Here is an 18,193-nt window from a genome sequence, read left to right as displayed (position 1 = left end):
GATTCCTGCCCGCAGTAGTAGATATAATGGCCATCTGAGTTAAATTCACCCATTCCAGTCCATTTTAGTTCACTGATTCCTAGAATATCGACGTTAACTCTTGCCATCTCTTGTTTGACCACTTCCAATTTGCCTTGATTCATGCACCTGACATTCAAGGTTCCTATGCAATATTGCTCTTTACAGCATTAAATTAAAGGTATTCATGCCTAACTAGAGAAAGATGGGTAGAGTTTTCTTATATCATGGTTAACACTGAGAACAAACACCAGAAAGTCAGGGGGTTAACTGGGGATACCACATGCTATTAACCTTTAGTCTGTTAGTCTTAGAGGCAGAAGCACCAAGGAAACAAAACTAGGCCTCCATCCACTACAAGGCAGTCAGTGCCATCTTGTGAGGGAGCGTGGAAATGCAGAAGGAAGAAAGACTGCAGCAAAGAAGCCCATTTAAGGAAGGTAAATAAAACCAGACTCCTAGGAACTAAGTACAATGGTGACAATAAAATAAACTTTAGTCCTCTGGTATCGTTTTGGTACATAAAGAGGACTAATTTTATTGCAGAAAATACTAGCGGTACTTGGCCTACATAAGACCATTCCCTTCAGGGTCTGGGTTTAGAGGAGAATTTGGAACTTTGAGAAATCCCATAGGAAGATGGTGAAGAGCAACAGTGGGAGAGACAGTGAAATGGTTACTGCTATTTGCCTCTCAGTAACTATTTTCCCTTTCTCTTCCCTTCTCCCCCCAGAAACTGATAAATAAATAAATCATGAATCAGGGCACTGGGGATCTGTTCTAACTCACATTGGCCTAACCTAAGAAACACATTATTTAAGTGTGTAAGCCCTTCAAATACTGTTTCCTCCTGCTATTATTTTTTTTCACAATAGCAAAAGATGTTTATCAGTTTTCACAATCAATAACCAGACAAAAAATAAAAGATAATTACAATCGCAGGCCATAATGGAAACATGATTAACCTAATAATATAAAACAAATACATACAATTTCAGGGGTTAATTAGAGTGATGTGTAAGTGGAAATGCATACATACACATGTTCTCATCTGCCCAGCCAGTCTATGTCTTTTGGTTGGTGCATTTAATCCATTTACAGTTAAGGTAATTATAGATGAATATGATTCTGCTGGGCTTCCCTGGTGGCTCAGATGGTAAAGAATTCACCTGCAATGCAGGAAACCTGGGTTCTATCCCTGGGATGGGAAGATACCCTGGAGGAGGGCATGGCAATCCCTTCCAGGATTCTTGCCTGGAGAATCCCATTGATAGTGAAGCATGGTGGACCACAGTCCATGGGGTCACAAAGAGTCAGACATGACTGAGCAGCTAAGCACACACATGATCCTACTGGGCTTACCAGGAGGCACTAGTGGTAAAGAACCTGCTTGCCAATGCAGGTAGACATAACAGACCCGAGTTCGAGCTCTGGTTTGGGGAGATCCCCTGGAGGAGGACACAGCAACCCATTCCAGTATTCTTGCCCGGAGAACCCCATGGACAGAGGAGTGTGGCAGGGTTCAGTTCAAAGGGTCACAAAGAGTTGGACACAACTGAAGCAACTCACATGAATGCACACACGTATAATCCTATTGTCATTTTCTTAATTGTTTGCAGTTTATTTTGTGTATGTCTTTTCCTTCTCTTGTGTTTCCTCCCTAGAGAAGTTCCTTTAGCATTTGTTGTAAAGCTGGTTTGGTGGTACTGAAGTCTCTTAACTTTGATTGTCTAGAAAGTTTTTGATTTTTCCCTCAAATCTGAATGAAAGTCTTGCTAGGTAGAGTATTCTTGGTTGTAGATTCTTCCCTTTCATCACTTTAAATGTATCACACCATTCCCTTCTGGCTTGTAGAGTTTCTGTTGAGAAATCAGCTGATAACTTTATGGGAGTTTCCTTGTATGTTGTCATTTTTCCCTTGTTGCTTTTAATATTTTATCTTTGTCTTTAATTTTCATCATTTTGATTACAATATGTCTTGGTGTGTTCCTCCTTGGGTTTATCCTGCATGGGACTCTCTGTGCTTCCTGGACTTGGTTGACTATTTCCTTTCCCATGTTAGGGAAGTTTATCCTATTATTTCTTCAAATATTTTCTTGGGTCCTTTCTCTCTCTCTACTCCTTCTGGGCCTCCTATCACGTGAATGTTGGTGCATTTAATGTTGTCCCAGAGGTCTCTTAGGCTGTCTTACTTTTATTCATTCTGTTTTCTATATTCTGTTCTGTGGTGGTGATTTCCACCATTCTGTCCTCCAGGTCACTTATCCGTTCTTCTGCCTAAGTTACTCTGCTACCTATTCCTTCTAGTGTGTTGTTCATTGTTTTCCTGAGATCCTGGATCATCTTCACTATCATTATTCTGAATTCTTTTTCTGGAAGGTTGCCTATCTCCACTTCACATGGTTATTTTTCTGGGGTCTTATCTTGTCCCTTTATCTGGGACAAAACCCTCTGCTTTCTCATCTTGGTTAATTTTCCATGATGTGGTTTAGGTTCTAGCTGCTCTTGAGGCTTCCCTGATGGCTCAGTGGTAAAGAATCTGCCTGCAATGCAAGAGACTGCCTTGAATGCAAGAGACATGGTTTTGACCCCTAGCTCAGGAAGATCTCCTGGAGGAGCACACGGCAACCCACTCCAGTATTCTTGCTGGAGAATTTCATGGACAGAGGAGCCTGGCAGTCTACAGTCCATAGGGTTGCAGATGTGGACACGACTGAAGCAACTTAGTGCTCACGCATGTTGCGGGACTGTGGTTCTTCTTGCTTCTTCTGTCTGCCTCTGGTGGATGAGGTTAAGAGGCTTGTCTAAGCTTCCTGATGGGAAGGACTGGTGATGAGAAAAACTGGGTCTTACTCTGGTGGGCAGGGCCATGCTCAGCAAAACTTTAATCCAATGACCTGCTGATGGCTGGGATCGTACTCACTCTCTATTAGTTGCTCTGCCTGAGGCGATCCAGTCCTGGGGTCTATGGGCTTAATGGCGATCTCCAAGAGGTCTTATGCCAAGTGGCCCCTTCCAGGACTGCTGCTGCCAATGCCCATCTCCACAAAGAGCCACTGCTGACCCACATGTCCACAAGAGACCCTCCATCACTAGCAGGTAGTTTTGGTTCAGTCTCCTGTATGATCACTGTTCCTTTCCCCTGGGTCTTGGTGTGAAGATTTTGTTTGTGCCCTCCAAGACTGGAGTCTCTGTTCCCCGTAGTCCTGTGGAAGTTCTATAATTAAATTCCACTGGCCTTCAAAGTCATATTCCCTGGGGATTCTCGGTACCTTTGCTGGATCTATAGACTGGGAAGCCTGACATGAGGCTCAGAACTTTCACAAGAGTGGGAGAATTTCTCTGGTATTATTGTTCTCCTGATTGTGGGTCACTCACCTGGCAGGTATGGGATTTGATTTTATCATGATTGCACCCTTCCTACCATCTTGGTTCAGCTTCTTTGTCTTTAGATGTGGGGCATCTTTTTGTTGTTGTTGTTCCACCATCCTCCTGTTGATGGTTGTTCAATAGCTAATTGCAATTTTGGTGCTCTCCCAGGAGGAGATGAGTGCACATCCTTCTACTCTTGAACCAGATGCTTCCTGCTATTATTTTTAAAGGGATTAAAATTCTTATTGTAAGTGGCTATATGACACAATTCTGGAATGAAACAAAAGCAGAAGGCTACCAAGAGCTCTAGGAAAGTTATTGCTTTCTTGGCAAAAGGAACAGAAGGCAGCATTGCTTCTTTTCCTTCTTCCTGTTTTGGATACAGACTTGATGTCTGGAGCTGTAGCAGCCATCTTAGGGTCAAGACTTACCTCCAGGCCTATTATGCATTGAGTTGGCCAAAAAGTTCATTTGGATTTTTCCATCTGGTCAACCCAAAAGTTTGAAAACAAACATATCCTATAGTCTACGTTTTATTGTAGCCAAATACTATGCTAAGCGCTATCCTTAAAACAACCCACTTTGCAGATGAGAAACCCTGCTCAGAGCAACCTACTAATTGTGTTGGAATATGAACCTAGATTGTCTGAGTTCAAAGGCTAGTGTCTTCATCACACTAACCTGTTTATATTTTCTTGATTCCTAGCTAAGTGCCTGAACTTAGAATATCCCAAGTTCATTGGGGTACATGAAAGTTTTCTTCCATGGTCAGAGCCACCAGATACCCTAGCCCTGTCTACTATCCAATTCCTGCTGATGGCCCTGTTGGTATCACCATCCAGACACTTCAAACCATCTGGCCACAAATCTGGGTGAGGCATCATGCAATGAGCCCTACTCTTCAACGAGCCAGAGGAGCATACTCACACAGCACAGTAGGCCAGGCACCTGTGGCCTCACTGAGAAAAAGGCTCCATCCCGTCCTTCACAGCATCCCTGGTTGATGGGGGCACTGGCTCTCTCTAGATCTCAGTGGAATCTGTAGATAAGTCCGCAGCTGGGACATCTTCACTCTGCTTATCTGAATCAGGAAAAGTGCTGTGACTCAGAGCAGAGGCCAGGGCTTGGCTGCCATGGAAAAAGCCTAACTGAGGAGATTCCTATTTTACAACCACAGCTACCCAGGCACCCACAACAGCCCCGTTGCTGACATTTGCTGCCTCTGTCAGGTAAGTAGGGAAGTTAAAGATGAGAAGCAGGCCTGCTAATTCCAAAAAATACCTGCTGACTCAGAGAACCCCATGGCTGCTGATATTTTTCTTGATTTGTAGTGTGGCAAATTCTATCACAGCTAATCCATGCTTCTCTCTCAAAGAAAGGGCAACTGTGAGGCAACAAGTTGACAAGCTCAGAAATGAAAGGATTACCTTTGTCCAGTCAAAGTGCCTCTCCTAAAGCAGAGGTATCCTCTTGGGCCAGTGTGAGTTTTCAGTTCTATGTTCTACATTAAAGAGTGACAGTTATCTCTACTTCTGACTTAATTGTGGTATTATATACACTATCACTGTATGGTTTTGGTCCCTTATAAAAACAGTCATACTGAAAACATGTTTGGTAATATAGAAATAAACACTTTTGAGAGACTAAAATATATCAGGAAAAAAGAACAAACATTTAATTAGCAGTTGCAATATTAAGCATTTTTCATACATTATGCTTTAATCCTCAAAATTATGATGATCCTATTCACTACACAAAGTGAGGAAAGTGAAGCTTAGACAAATAAATTACCCAACATGATACAGCCAGTCAGTAGCAGAATCTAACCATATCTAGAGCTGTCTGGTACAGTTTACAATTTTCCCTAAACTGCCTCTAAGAAATAAACATAGAAAAAAATGCCTCAATGTTACTCAAAAGCAATAACTTTGGATATTTAAGTGTATCAATCAGCCACTGGATTCCTTTCCCAGATGAATCATTGTGTAATTTTATATGCTAGAATTATGAACTGAGTTGAGGCATTACAGTTTTGGTGTAAGACTATAGGAATCTACCCTGCCCACCCCATCGTCCATTCCAGACCTTGATGCATGTTGGCCTTGGGCCTTCTGTAACACGGGGCCATAGCAGCAGTTGCCAGAAATCCAGAGCCTGTCCCCATGCTGCCTTCTGTTGTGCACCATCCTAGGCTCACTGCAGGAGGTTATGACACTGCACCTACAGGAGGCTGGCCAGGCACTGCTACCAGGGTCAAGACAGTGGTGCCTAGACTGGGGATGTGGGGAGAATGGAGTCCACCAGCCTCACAGAACAGACCAGGAGGACTTAGGTCATTTCAGCCTCAGCAGATATTATGTTCTAGCCTCTGTTCTAAGCATTAGCAATACAGGAAGAAATTTTTAAAATGTGGTTGTTTGGTTGCTCAGTAATGTCCAACTCTTTGCAACCCCATGGACTGCAGCATGCCAGGCTTCTCTCTCCTTTACCATCGCCTGCAGCTTGCTCAAATTCATGTCCACTGAGTTGGTGATGCCATCCAACCATCTCATCTTCTGTTGCCCCCTTTTCCTCTGGTCCTCAATCTTCCCCAGCATCACCATCAGCTCTTTGCATCACCTCATTTAAAAATGAGAACCCTATATTTATGGAGTTTTCAGTAACTATCTAAACAATGACCAATGTGGGGGGGAGAGCAGAGAATTCCCTAGAATGTTCTGCGTTTTATAAGATGCTCCCAACTAGGACACCAACTGTGAAATGCGGAGTGATATCCTAACATTGGAAATTGAATTTCTCTCAGATTCAGTAGGAGAGAATAGGAGTTTGTTGTTTAGCCACTAAACCATGTCTGATTCTTTGCAACCCTATGGAAGGTAGCCTGCCAGGCTCTTCTGTCCATTGGATTTCCCAGGCAAGAATACTGGAGTGGGTTGCCATTTCCTTCTCCAGAGGATCTTCCCAACCCAGGGATCAAACCTGGATCTGTGTTAGCAAGTAGATTGTTTACCACTGAGCCACTTGGGAAGCCCATGAGGAGTTTGGGGTAAAGTAAAAAAGATTTAGAGAAAGGGAAAAAATGTGATGATTTTTGCATCGTATTTTATAGAATAAAATTCATGCCAACTACACATTCTTTCTGTGATATAACTAAGATGACTTTGTTGCTTTTTTTTTTTTCAGAACAGATATAAAGGGAGAGTGACTTGCCACCTTATTTCTCTGTAATATGTGCTGAGGACATCTAATCTCATTAACCCATGCTTCTAAGAAAGGTTTAACTATAATTCAGGATTGGTCTGTACCTCCAGTTTCAGTAAAGTCATGTCACCCTGGGCTAAGAGAATAAAAAAGAATAGTATTCTAATAATGGCAAATTTTCAGGGTTATACCTATGCTCAGAAAATTTCTAGCATTAAAAAGAATTTTTTTTTTAATTTTTGGTTGTTTTGGGTCTTTGTGGTTGCATACAGGCTTTCACTATTTGTGGTAAGCAGGGGCTACTCTTCATTGCAATAAATGGGCTTCTAATTGTGGTGGCTTCTCTTGAAATTTCTAGCCTTTGATTAATGTTGTTGCTACTGCTAAGTCACGTCAGTTGTGTCCAACTCTGTGCGACCCCATAGACAGCAGCCCACCAGGCTCCCATTCCTGGGATTCTCCAGGCAAGAATACTGGGGTGGGTTGCCATTTCCTCCTCCAGTGCATGAAAGTGAAAAGTGAAAGTGAAGCCACTCAGTCATGTCTGACTCTTTGCGACCCCATAGACTGTAGCCTACCAGGCTCCTCCGTCCATGGGATTTCCCAGGCAAGAGTACAGAGTGGGTTGCCATTGCCTTCTCCGTTGATTAATGTTAGTCTTTCTTTATTCCTAATCAAATGCTTAATGAAAATTGATGTATTTAAATTAGATCCATTAGAGATAAGAATAAAAGACAAATCTCTCAGAGAACAAATTACCTCAGCAACATTCATAAACTCTTAAAACCAAGATTGTCTTAAGGTTGGATCTTGGTAGAACATTCAATGAGAATATTGGAAGAACATCATGGTGGCAGCTAATGTCATACTTGTTTCTTTTTCTGTCCTCAAAAACTTCAGCTCTATTCTCTACAACCTCAAAGAAATGTATTCCTTGGGAAAGATCAAATCTCACCCAACAGCAAAAGGAGTAACACCTATGAGATCCCACCCTCCTCCTGCTGGACAATCCTCAGCTCATTCTAGTCCTGGGTGAGGCTTTGGGGATGACTGACAAGTGAAGTGGCTCAGTGGTGTGTGACTCTTTGCAATCTGACTCTTTGCGATCCCATGGACTGTATAGCCTAGCAGGCTCCTCGGCCTATGGAATTTTCCAAGCAAGAGGACCAGAGTGGGTTGCCATTTCCTTCTCTAGGGGATCTTCCCCATCTGGGGATCGAACCCAGGTCTCCTGCATTGCAGGCAGACACTTTACCACCAGGGAAGCCCGGGGATGATTGAGACTTTAATATAATTCTAATCAAGTTCAAAAGGCTGAACCCTCCCAGTGAGGCTCCCTCCTGCCAAACCAGTGAAATCTAGAAATGCAAATGAATTTGCACCTTACCTGAAAGAATGGCAAATTGTCTGTGAAGTTGTTCAATTATATCCACTGCCACCAAGGGCCTGATTTCCTGCTGCATAATTTCATCTGTACAAATGAAATACAAATTAGGTTAAATTCCTGCAAATTATAAAGAGAATTTAAAGGAAGAAAGGGAAGTTCCACCACTAGAGAAGTTTGGGATGTGGTTATCGAGATATGGTTATGGGCACATTATTCTCTTGAGAACTCAATTCCTGACAGGCAGGGATGGATCTGGTTTGATGCTTAAACACATGAGCACAGGAATAATTTCTAGTGCCTCTCCCAAGGTTTAGGGAGGGACCAATGCAAGGAAGAAACCTTGAAGTTTAAGCTTCAGTAGCTTCACAGCAAACCTGCCAGGACGGTTTCATTACCAAGGCAGGTGCTTAGGGTCTGCTCACTCCTTTGGGTCTGTAGGACATTTTAAATACAAACAGTGAAAGTAACCAGAGTTCATCTCAAACTGGGTCATGAAACCAATCTGGGACTTACAAAGGTTCTTTGATTTTTATTCTTTTCCTCACTTCCTTCCTTTCTGCCTCTCTCCTTAGTCAATTCCATTCCTTTTTCCCCTCCCTTCCAGAATACCTCACGGAGCCTCTTCCAACTGGCAAACAAATAAAGATGATCCTCACTGAACCAAATGTTACAGGTTTCCAAAGCAAAAATTCAGATCTTTCAAGCACAAACTTACAAATGTCCTCTAACCCCAAAGAGTGATTTATAATCACTAACACTGCTTTTACCCATTTGGGGAAAGGGGACTAGTGAGAAGTGAAGACTGAGTGGCACCTCTTAACCTGGCCTGGGCAGAGGAAGACATTTTCATGCTTTCTTTTTTTTTTTAACAACACTAATCCTTTATTGAAATGGCTTTCATGTAATAATGTCATACCCATTAATAGACCTCAGCCATTCACTTAAGCCCATCTAAGTAGCTTGATCAGATTCCATTAAAATAATGTATGATTTCTTTAATTCCACCATGACTTAGCTACAGGTTTATTTCATACTGAACTTTATTTATTTTTAATATAAATTTATTTATTTTAATTGAAGGTTCATTTTCATGCTTTCTCTGCCTACGACATTATTATCCTCATTTAACTATTTCCAAGGGAACCTCAAGAAATGAACTAGTTACTGTTTTACAGCAGTAAACATCAGGTTAGATTAAGGCACAAACCAAATAACTTTGTATGTTGAAGCTAAATAGGTTATCTCAAGTGTTTTGGCATGGAGACAGGGTAATGTGATTTTCTAATACTGATCAATCCGAAGGTAATATTTGGGAAGCTCCTCCCAATGCCTTGGTGCCGGGGTCCAGCCCCGGTGGATCCAGGGAATTCGAAGCATGGACGGCGTTGGGGAGGAGAAACTTATTTATTTATTAATATAGAAATATAAGGTTAGATTAGGAAGAAATAGTGTAGTGGGAAAATTAAGTGGAGAAAAGAGGCTGAATAACTTGGTATACGTGGAAAGCCAATAAAGTTCCAGACAAGGAAATTGCACCATCTATGTTAGGCCACTGGCGTCCGTTTGAATATCGGAAAGTGCCCCGCCTCAGGCTCTCTCTCTTACGGATCTTAGAAGCCGGGACAAATAAGTAGACATGGTGAGCCTCCACGCCCCAGATGGGAATTCAGCCGGAAAAAGAAAAGAACGACATGGGGAAGCCCAGCATCGGTGCAAGACTCCAAAAACTCCACTTTCAAAATTAGCTTATATACCCCAGGTTGTACATAAAGAAATAATGGAATATGCAGAGTTATGCAGGGGCAGCAGTCCTGACCCTCACTGAGACAAAACAAGGCTTTCTTTTTGCATACCCTCCCATATACAAAACGTCTCATGCGGTTTCCATTATCTTCTGGCCACGAGGCCTGTTAACATTTTTATGGCTCTCTTCCTGGACAATTGTCTATCAACCAGAAAACTCCTTTTCCCTAGAAGTGTTTTTTCTTTACTCTGCATCACCCTCAAAGTACTAAGTAAAGTTACATTCCTGTAGAACAAAGGTGCAGTGGGTTATAACAAAGAAAGTACTTAACTCAAAGATCTAATGTTGCTAATACCAGGTCTACTACCTGTTTTTCTATATACCAACTATATCTAAAAATAAAAGATACGAAAATTTGGCAGCAAGTATTGGCTCAACAAATGAAACCTTTAATCAGTCCTATTCTAATGATTTTGACTCCTCGGAAGCCCCTACATTCCTAGGATGTTTTAAGCTTCCTGTGCCTCCCCCTGTCGGGAGGCCTCAAACAATCACATGCGCAGATGTACAAGTCCTGCAGGCAGGCTAGAAAGCCATCAGAGGGGTTTTTGGATTGAAACACTCTTTCAAATGCAGAAGACTAAAGCCCTGAATTGACTTTTTCCAGAGAATGTCAGAAGAGTGGAAGAGCAGGCGGATTCTTATTTTTGGGGGGGTACATGCTCAGGAAATGCCAGGGGGAAAACCTGAGATCTGACTTGACCTTGCCCATCAGAACTCTGCCGCATGACCTTGTCACGGGTGGAATTCCTCACGCTGGCTCCCGGCACCTTGGTTTTCACTTCTCAGCTTTGGTGTGTAGGTTACAGATGATGCATATGGAGATGTACCTAGTAGGTGCTACATAAACACTAGCTCTGTCCATCACTCTGGAAAGGCCTTTCCTATATTTGCTTTCTGAAAGTCTTATAAGGGGTGGTGCTATTGAAACCCCAAGATGCTTTTCAGTGAATTCTACCACTTTTTCTGGAGGGAGGAGGGTAAAGCCAATACACTTTCCACTCTAAATTCACTAAAAATTCAAAGACTCCTGTATCACAGTCACAGGTGTTGCCTCCTACAATCAGTCTGCATGCAGTAACAACACTAAAGTCACTATTTCACAAAACAGGAAGGGCCTTCTCTGTTAGATTCACAAAGTTAAGCTTCTAACAGTAAAAAGATATGAAGTCTGAGATCTGCTTGACAATATTCCATAATTCCCTTCTGCCAAAAACTACAAGGAGTGGGAGATGGCAGGTGGGGTTTGGGGGGAGATGAAACCAGATTGACAAAATGTGGATAATTGTTGAAGCTGGTTGACGGGTCCTTGGCAGTTCATTATACAATTCTTTTGCATATATTTGTTTCCGTAATAAAATTTAAATTACAAATGGACAACAGCATAGAAAGTTTAAGCATAAATAGGAGTTATACAATTGAAGAGTTTTTCAGATTACAATCTCCCAGTGATCTGAGTTGTTATTTTTCCATACCTGAGGCAGTCTATTTAAGGGAAAGTGAAAAACCAGAGAAAAACCAAGATCGTAAGATGCAATTTATTGTTATTTTACCTCAATATTTGAGGTGTGCTTTAAAGTAAACATTTTAATTTTTAACATTTGTTTATTTATTTGCCCCAGGTCTTAGTTGTGCACATGGAATCTTTTAGTTGTGGCATTTGAACTCTTAGTTGTGGCACATGGGATCTAGTTCCCTGACCAGGGATTGAACCCAGGCCCCCTGCACTGGGAACATGCAGTCTTAGCCGCTGGGCCACCAGGGAAGTCCCCTGGTAAACATTCTAGATTAAAGAGGTAAGATCTGAAAGAAACAACAGAATTGAGTTAAGCTAATGATCCCTGTGTCCCATGTCATTTTTTAAGTGAAGAAATGGAGAGATTCTGACCTTGCTTGTGGTCACACAATTTCAGTGTGGAGCCTGGGTCAGCCCTGGATTACATGACTCTAAGAGGGCAAGCATGATAGTTTCTAGACCCCTCAGCCTCAAGGAGCACTGACTTCTGCCACTCCTGAGATATTGACTGGTGTCTCTCATCTTGGAAATTGCCCAGCACTCCAAAAAGATATTCTCACCTGCCTCCTATGGTTACAAAAGGAACAATACTAAAGTTGATGATTTGTTTTTCCAAGAATAGAAATGAGCTGATTTGCCTTTGGCCCCAATTTTGCTGAGAGTGGCATGGTTATCCTTGAAGACTTTCCAGGTCTCCGTGAAGGGACCTCATAACCCAACCTGGCCTGCTGCAACAGAGCATGAAGGTTTCTCAAACTCAGTGCTGACTGAGTGCATGGAGGCGTGACCTCAGACACTGGCTTTAGCAATGCCTGATACCCGCAGGCCATGCTCAGTTCAGCCTCACTCATGCTCTGTACCAGGACAGGCGCATAAGACCAGCCCTTGCTGCTGGCAGGCCCTGCAACACACTCCCATGGAGATGGGGCAGGGAAGGGAGTGCAGAAACTCTTTGGTCTAAAGGAACACCTCCCCCTACAGTGAGAAGGAAGCTGCCTCAGATCCACACAGCCCTGCCTGCTAAGGGCTGTTTCTGCCAGTCTCTAGCTGGGCAACCACGGCAAGAACATGCTGAACCTCAGGGTCCACATGTATAAAATGGCTTTTCCTTCTCCAGGAACAGCTGGGCACAGCCAGTGACAACCCACTGACGTGGTGGTACCTGCTGCACCCTGCAAGTCCCTTGGTCCTGTGTGAAGGTTTCCTGCTTGCTATTTTGGATATGTGTAGATTAAAGTTTGTCTCTTTGTATCCCATACAAGGCAAAGGAAAGTGGTAATTTGTATCACACACAAGGCAAAGGGAAGTGGTAAGTGAATTTTGACATAATTTCTATCCTATGCAAAGTTACAAACAGGCCTGGAAAAAAACTTATCCCATTTTGGTCTCTTATATATATATACAAATGTGTGACTATATGCTACCCTAGACCCTCAGTTCCAAAAATGCAGGAAGTATCCACAAAGCCCTTTGAGGTGATGGAGTATACCCCAGCACATCCCATAGGAATCCAGTCTTAGGCAGCAAGCAACACATCTTTGTTGTCCACCACCCCCCAGCCACCCCTCAACCCCTGTCTGAGAGCAATACAGACTTTGGGGCAGGACCCTTACTACTGACTGCAACCTCCTCCTCAGGGCAGAGGGCAGGAAACAGGCTGATAACACCCAATGCAGTTTAACTGTTGCAACTAGCAAGAAATAAAGGGCAATGAAACGCTTAGCCTATGTTCTTGCTGTTCTGAGACTTGGGTCACACGGATTTAAAAGGCTCAAGTATGGTCTGAGGAAAAAGGAACCAAAACAGAAATACATAAACTAGTCATGAAATTAAAAGATGCTTGCTCCTTGGAAGGAAAGCCATGACAAATCTGGAGAGTGTATTAAAAGTCAGAGACATCACTTTGCCAACAAAGGTCCGTATAGTCAAAACTATGGTCTTTTCCAATAGTCACGTACAGATGTGAGACTGTATGTGACTATTATGTGAGCCCAAGCCTTTTTGGACTATAAAGAAGGCTGAGCACCAAAGAACTGATGCTTTCAAACTGTGGTGCTGGTGAAGATTCTTGAGAATCCCTTGGACAGCAAGGAGATCCAACCAGTCAATCCTAAAGGAAATCAGTCCTGAATATTCATTGGAAGGACTGATGCTGAAACTCCAATATTTTGGCCACCTGATGTGAAGAACTGACTCACTGAAAAAGATGCTGATGCTGGGAAAGACTGAGGGCAGGAGGAGAAGTGGGTAACAGAGGATGAGATGGCTGGATGGCATCACTGACTCAATGGACATGAGTATGAGCAAACTCCAGGAGACAGTGAAGACAGAGAAGCCTGGCACGCTGCAGTTCACGGGGCTGCAAAGAGTCAGACACGACTTAGTGACTGAATGACAAAATTAATAAGGGGAAAATGTATGATCTGACCCAAGAAGGAAGGCAGACCCTAGTTTGACAGACCGTGCTACATGTCTACTTTGCCCAGGGAATCTGGTAGGCAGAAAGGATGGAAGGATTTGCTGTTAGCTGAACTAGGAATGCGACCAGGATCTCCACTGAGCCACTGTTCATGACACTAAAGAAAGCACTAGCTCTGAGCCAGCCCTCACAAGACACTTTACAGATAACTCATTTTTTAGTTAATAATGACAGAAAAGGAACGCACCTAGCACAAAAATGAAACTCCTCTTGCCATTCCATCCTCCTAGCCCTGCAACTAGAACAGACTTGACTGCTGAGAAAATACTTACAGACCAGAGGCTCTGAGGAATCAGTTGCTAGGCTGGTACAAAAAGCCACCATGGCATCATGCTGTGTTTCACTTGTTTCTCTCTCGCTCTTTTTCTTTTTGACTGCACTGGGTCCTCATTAGCTGTAGCATGCAGGGGGCATGTGGGATCTTAGTGCCCTGACCAGGGATCAAACCCACATCCTCCGTATTGGAAGATGGATTCTCAACCTCTGGACCACCAGGGAAGTCCCTCACTTCCCTTACCGGCTAGGTTAGAAAGAATGCAAAATCATTTTCCTTCTTTTACTGAGTCCAGTGCTATAGCAATACTTAACCTGAACCAGATGAATTAGTATTGAAGTCTTGTCCATTAGTTAACATTGAAGAACAGGCACTTGGAAAGCAGATGAGAGAATTTTTTAAGGAGAAATTTAGAAGATTTTAAAAACCAAAAACACTAAAAAATGTCCAACTTCTAATAGTGAAATAATGTAATTAAAATAGCAATAGAATGTCTCATTTCACCTTAAAGCAACATACAGTGCTGGAGTTATGCTGGAAAACTAGTACTTCTGCATGGCCTTGGGAGTGCAGCTGGTAGTGCCCTTTTGGAAACTAGTTTCACAATATATTACCCAGTGATTATTGCAGAGATTACATATCAAACCCCATATATATAATAAATTGATATATATATTTAAATTTATTTAATCCTCAAAACAACTCTAACAGCAAGCAATATGGAACTAGATTTGCTGGTCCAAGGCCAAGGAGAATGAGAATTTGAACCTAGTTCATTCTAAACTCCAAAGCCCAACATCTTAACCATTATAATACAGAGCCTCAATACACAGTCATCAAAATCTTCATAATCTTTTACCTATTCATTCTATATCTGGATATATAGAATGAGAAAACAACAAAATAAAAACTCTGCACATAAAAATGTAGACTAGAATATTACTTATAAAAGTAAAAAAAATGGAAGAATCATGATGCAATTATGAATATCATGTTCATAGAAAAAGATATTAAGATATAATTTCAAGAACAAAAAAATCATATGTATGGTAAGATTGAAGCCAGTTTCAAAAAGACAGAAGAAAGCATGTGGTATGTGTGTGCGTACATGGATACAGGCATCTGAGAAAGGAATACATAAAAGAGTTGTGTGAGATCCTATGGTTTACATGGAGAAAAGTACACTCTGTAACCTTTATTTTTTATGTTAATAGGATTTTATTGAAGTACAATTTATATGCAGTACAATGAGCAAATCTTAAGTGTACAGTTTGATGAATTTTGATACATACATTAACACAACCATGGAAAAGATCAAGATAGGAAACATTTCCATCCCACTAGGAAGTTTCCTTGTCCCCTGTCCCAAGCCCTGTAGCCCTCCCTCCCATAGACCTATGTGTTAAAGATCACACAGTTACCTCTGTCTTCATGATCCAGAGCTCAGTACTGGTAGGGCACACTGTACCCTGAAGAGCTACTCTCAACACCACTGGGGCCCCAGGGGAAGACACCGCCACATGTCTTGGTCTATAGCCTCAAAAGAAAAGGCGAACTGTATCCAAATGCTATGATGATTTGTGGGCTGTGCCACTGCTGATGTCAGGGACAAACACCGCTTCAGAGTGCTGGGAGGACTGGAGCAGCGGAAGTGCTTAGGTAAGAGAAAAAACAAATTAATTAACTTGTCAAAGTCTTCCTCTCAACATGGTATGAATGCTGGAGATTCTTACATAATGAAACAAGCACTACCAACCATCAACATTCTCACATTTTTCCTTCCAATTAATGATGCAAATATATTCAGAATTCAAACTCCTTGAACACAATTACATTTTATTTAGATCACATTTAGTTTAGATCTCTGCTCTCAATGGAGCTCAACTTATGTGAAAATCTCAATTATAACAATAGTGTGTTTGCTGACACGATGAGAAAAAAATAATGATTATGGATTAGAGATCTCTTTATGATTCATCCAAATTTCACTGGCCCATCAACACAACACTCAGATGTATGCAATAATTCAATTTATTTATCTTTGCTATTTTCTGATTTTTACTCATATAAAACCCATACCTCTTTGCATATTTTAAATCTTATTCTTATGGGGTATGTTTGTCAGGGAAAAAGATAAAACAGTACATTTTATTTAACTGTGGCTTGTGGGCCTCTATTTGTATACTCTTGCCCCAGGCTCTGCAGATGGTGGTTTAAAATTGCTTTGAGAAGTGATGAGATATTATTAGGTATAAGGATTTCTGTTTTTGAATGCTTATCCAAATCTCTTTTCTTTTATTTTTTTTTTCATTACCGAAAAAAAAAAAAGTTTAAGATTCTTGATTACTATACACATCCCACACTGTGCCCTTGAATGAGACAAGCACTGCACCAAGGTGGAAGTTTTTATGCAGAGTTTCCTTAGCAACAATAGACGGAGATGATGTTCCCCTCAGGGCTTCCCTGATAGCTCAGTTGGCAAAGAATCTGCCTGCAATGCAGGAGACCCAGTTCAATTCCTGGGTCGGGAAGACCTGCTGGAGAGGGATAGGCTACCCACTCCAGTATTTTGGGGCTTCCCTTGTGGCTCAGCTGGTAAAGAATCCACCCACAATGCAGGAGACCTGGGTTCAAACCCTGGGTTCGGAAGATACCCTGGAGAAAGGAAAGGCTACCCACTCCAGTATCCTGGCCTGGAGAATTCCGTGGACTGTATAGTCCATAGGGTCACAAAGAATTGGACACGACTGAGCGACTTTCACTTTCACTTTCTTTCTGTAGTCCTTCATAACTCCAGGAGAGGCAAACTAGCTCTGCTGCTGCTATGTCGCGTCAGTCGTGTCTGACTCTGTGCGACCCCAGAGATGGCAGCCCACCAGGCTCCCCTGCCCCTGGGATTCTCCAGGCAAGAACACCGGAGTGGGTTGCCATTTCCTTCTCCAACACATGAAAGTGAAAAGTGAAAGTGAAGTCGCTCAGTCGTGTCTGACTCCTAGAGACCCCATGGACTACAGCCCATCAGGCTCCTCCGTCCATGGGATTTTCCAGGCAAGAGTGCTGGAGTGGGGTGCCATTGCCTTCTCCCAGCTAGCTCTGCACCTGCGGTATATTAAATAAAAAGCACTCAAAGCCCTGCAGGAAATAAAGAAAATCTGTGAAAATACTTGATCCCTCCCCACTTTAAGGCTCTCAAGTTTTAGCACTAGGTTTCAAAGTGACAAGACCTGTATTTTAATCAATACTGCTCCAGAGCAATGTTCTCAAATTACAATGATATATAAATCACATGCATTTTAAAATGCAGATTCTGATTTAGTAGACCTGGAGTGGGCCCAGAGATTCTGCATTTCTAACAAACTCTCTTGATGCTGCTACTTTAACAGACAAGCAAGCACACGTTGAAATCTGACTTTAGACTATCCGTGTTTCTTCCCAGTTGCTTACAAAGATGCACCTCAGAAACAAACAAAAAAAAGCAACTTCTAATTTGAGTTTTCCACTAGTGCTTCTCTTATCATTCAATAAAAATGATCATCTATATGTACTCAAAGTATTTTTGAAACTAGATCGACATGGTGTAAACTTACCTTTCCTTCTGTGTTGATTCTAAGATCAGCACCCTAGGAAACAAGCCAACCCTGCCATGAGCACTTGTTTAACCTCTCCTTCAAGCACCAAGTCCCACCCTACTGCTCAGTGTGGGCTCCTTACTGCTTACCTACCCTTCTCATTCTAGGACCACTCCCAGCCTCGGATTCAAGAGAGAAGCAGTGTCCTGGGCACAATAATAAAATATGATCACAATAATAAAATATGATCTAATGTGATGAGATGAGAAAACTAAAAATATGACTAATGCTTATTCAACATGGCATTCTTCCATACATTCTTCCACAGTTTCACATCTTCCTAAAGCTCTTAAGAGGGAAAAACATCTTAACACAAAGGAATCAAAATACTATGACCTTATACACTTGAGCAATAGATGGATAAATAATTTTATTTTTGCTTAAGAAAAAGCCCTGAGGCTCTGGCTAAACATTCCTTCCCTCCTCTCTTAGTGTATTTATTCATTCAGGTACTATGAAAGTAGAATGAAAAAAACTGGACTGGCATCCCAGCTCTGTCACTGACCAGCTCCT

The 18,193-nt window shown here is 42.0% G+C and overlaps 1 protein-coding gene across 1 annotated transcript in view; it reads right to left on the bottom strand.

The window, feature by feature from the left end:
• The window catches only part of MCF2L2 (MCF.2 cell line derived transforming sequence-like 2), a 280,616-nt gene that overhangs the window by 215,298 nt on the left and 47,125 nt on the right, over positions 1–18,193 (bottom strand). The window contains exon 2 of the mRNA XM_018047459.1: positions 7,979–8,062. Coding sequence (XP_017902948.1) covers positions 7,979–8,062 — 84 coding nt within the window. The remainder of the gene's footprint in view (positions 1–7,978; positions 8,063–18,193) is intronic.

The sequence above is a fragment of the Capra hircus genome, chromosome 1 (genome assembly GCF_001704415.2).
Source record: "Capra hircus breed San Clemente chromosome 1, ASM170441v1, whole genome shotgun sequence".
NCBI classification, from domain to species: domain Eukaryota; kingdom Metazoa; phylum Chordata; class Mammalia; order Artiodactyla; family Bovidae; genus Capra; species Capra hircus.
The sequence above is the reverse complement of the archived record's forward strand: the minus strand, read 5'-3'. Positions and strand labels throughout refer to the sequence as shown.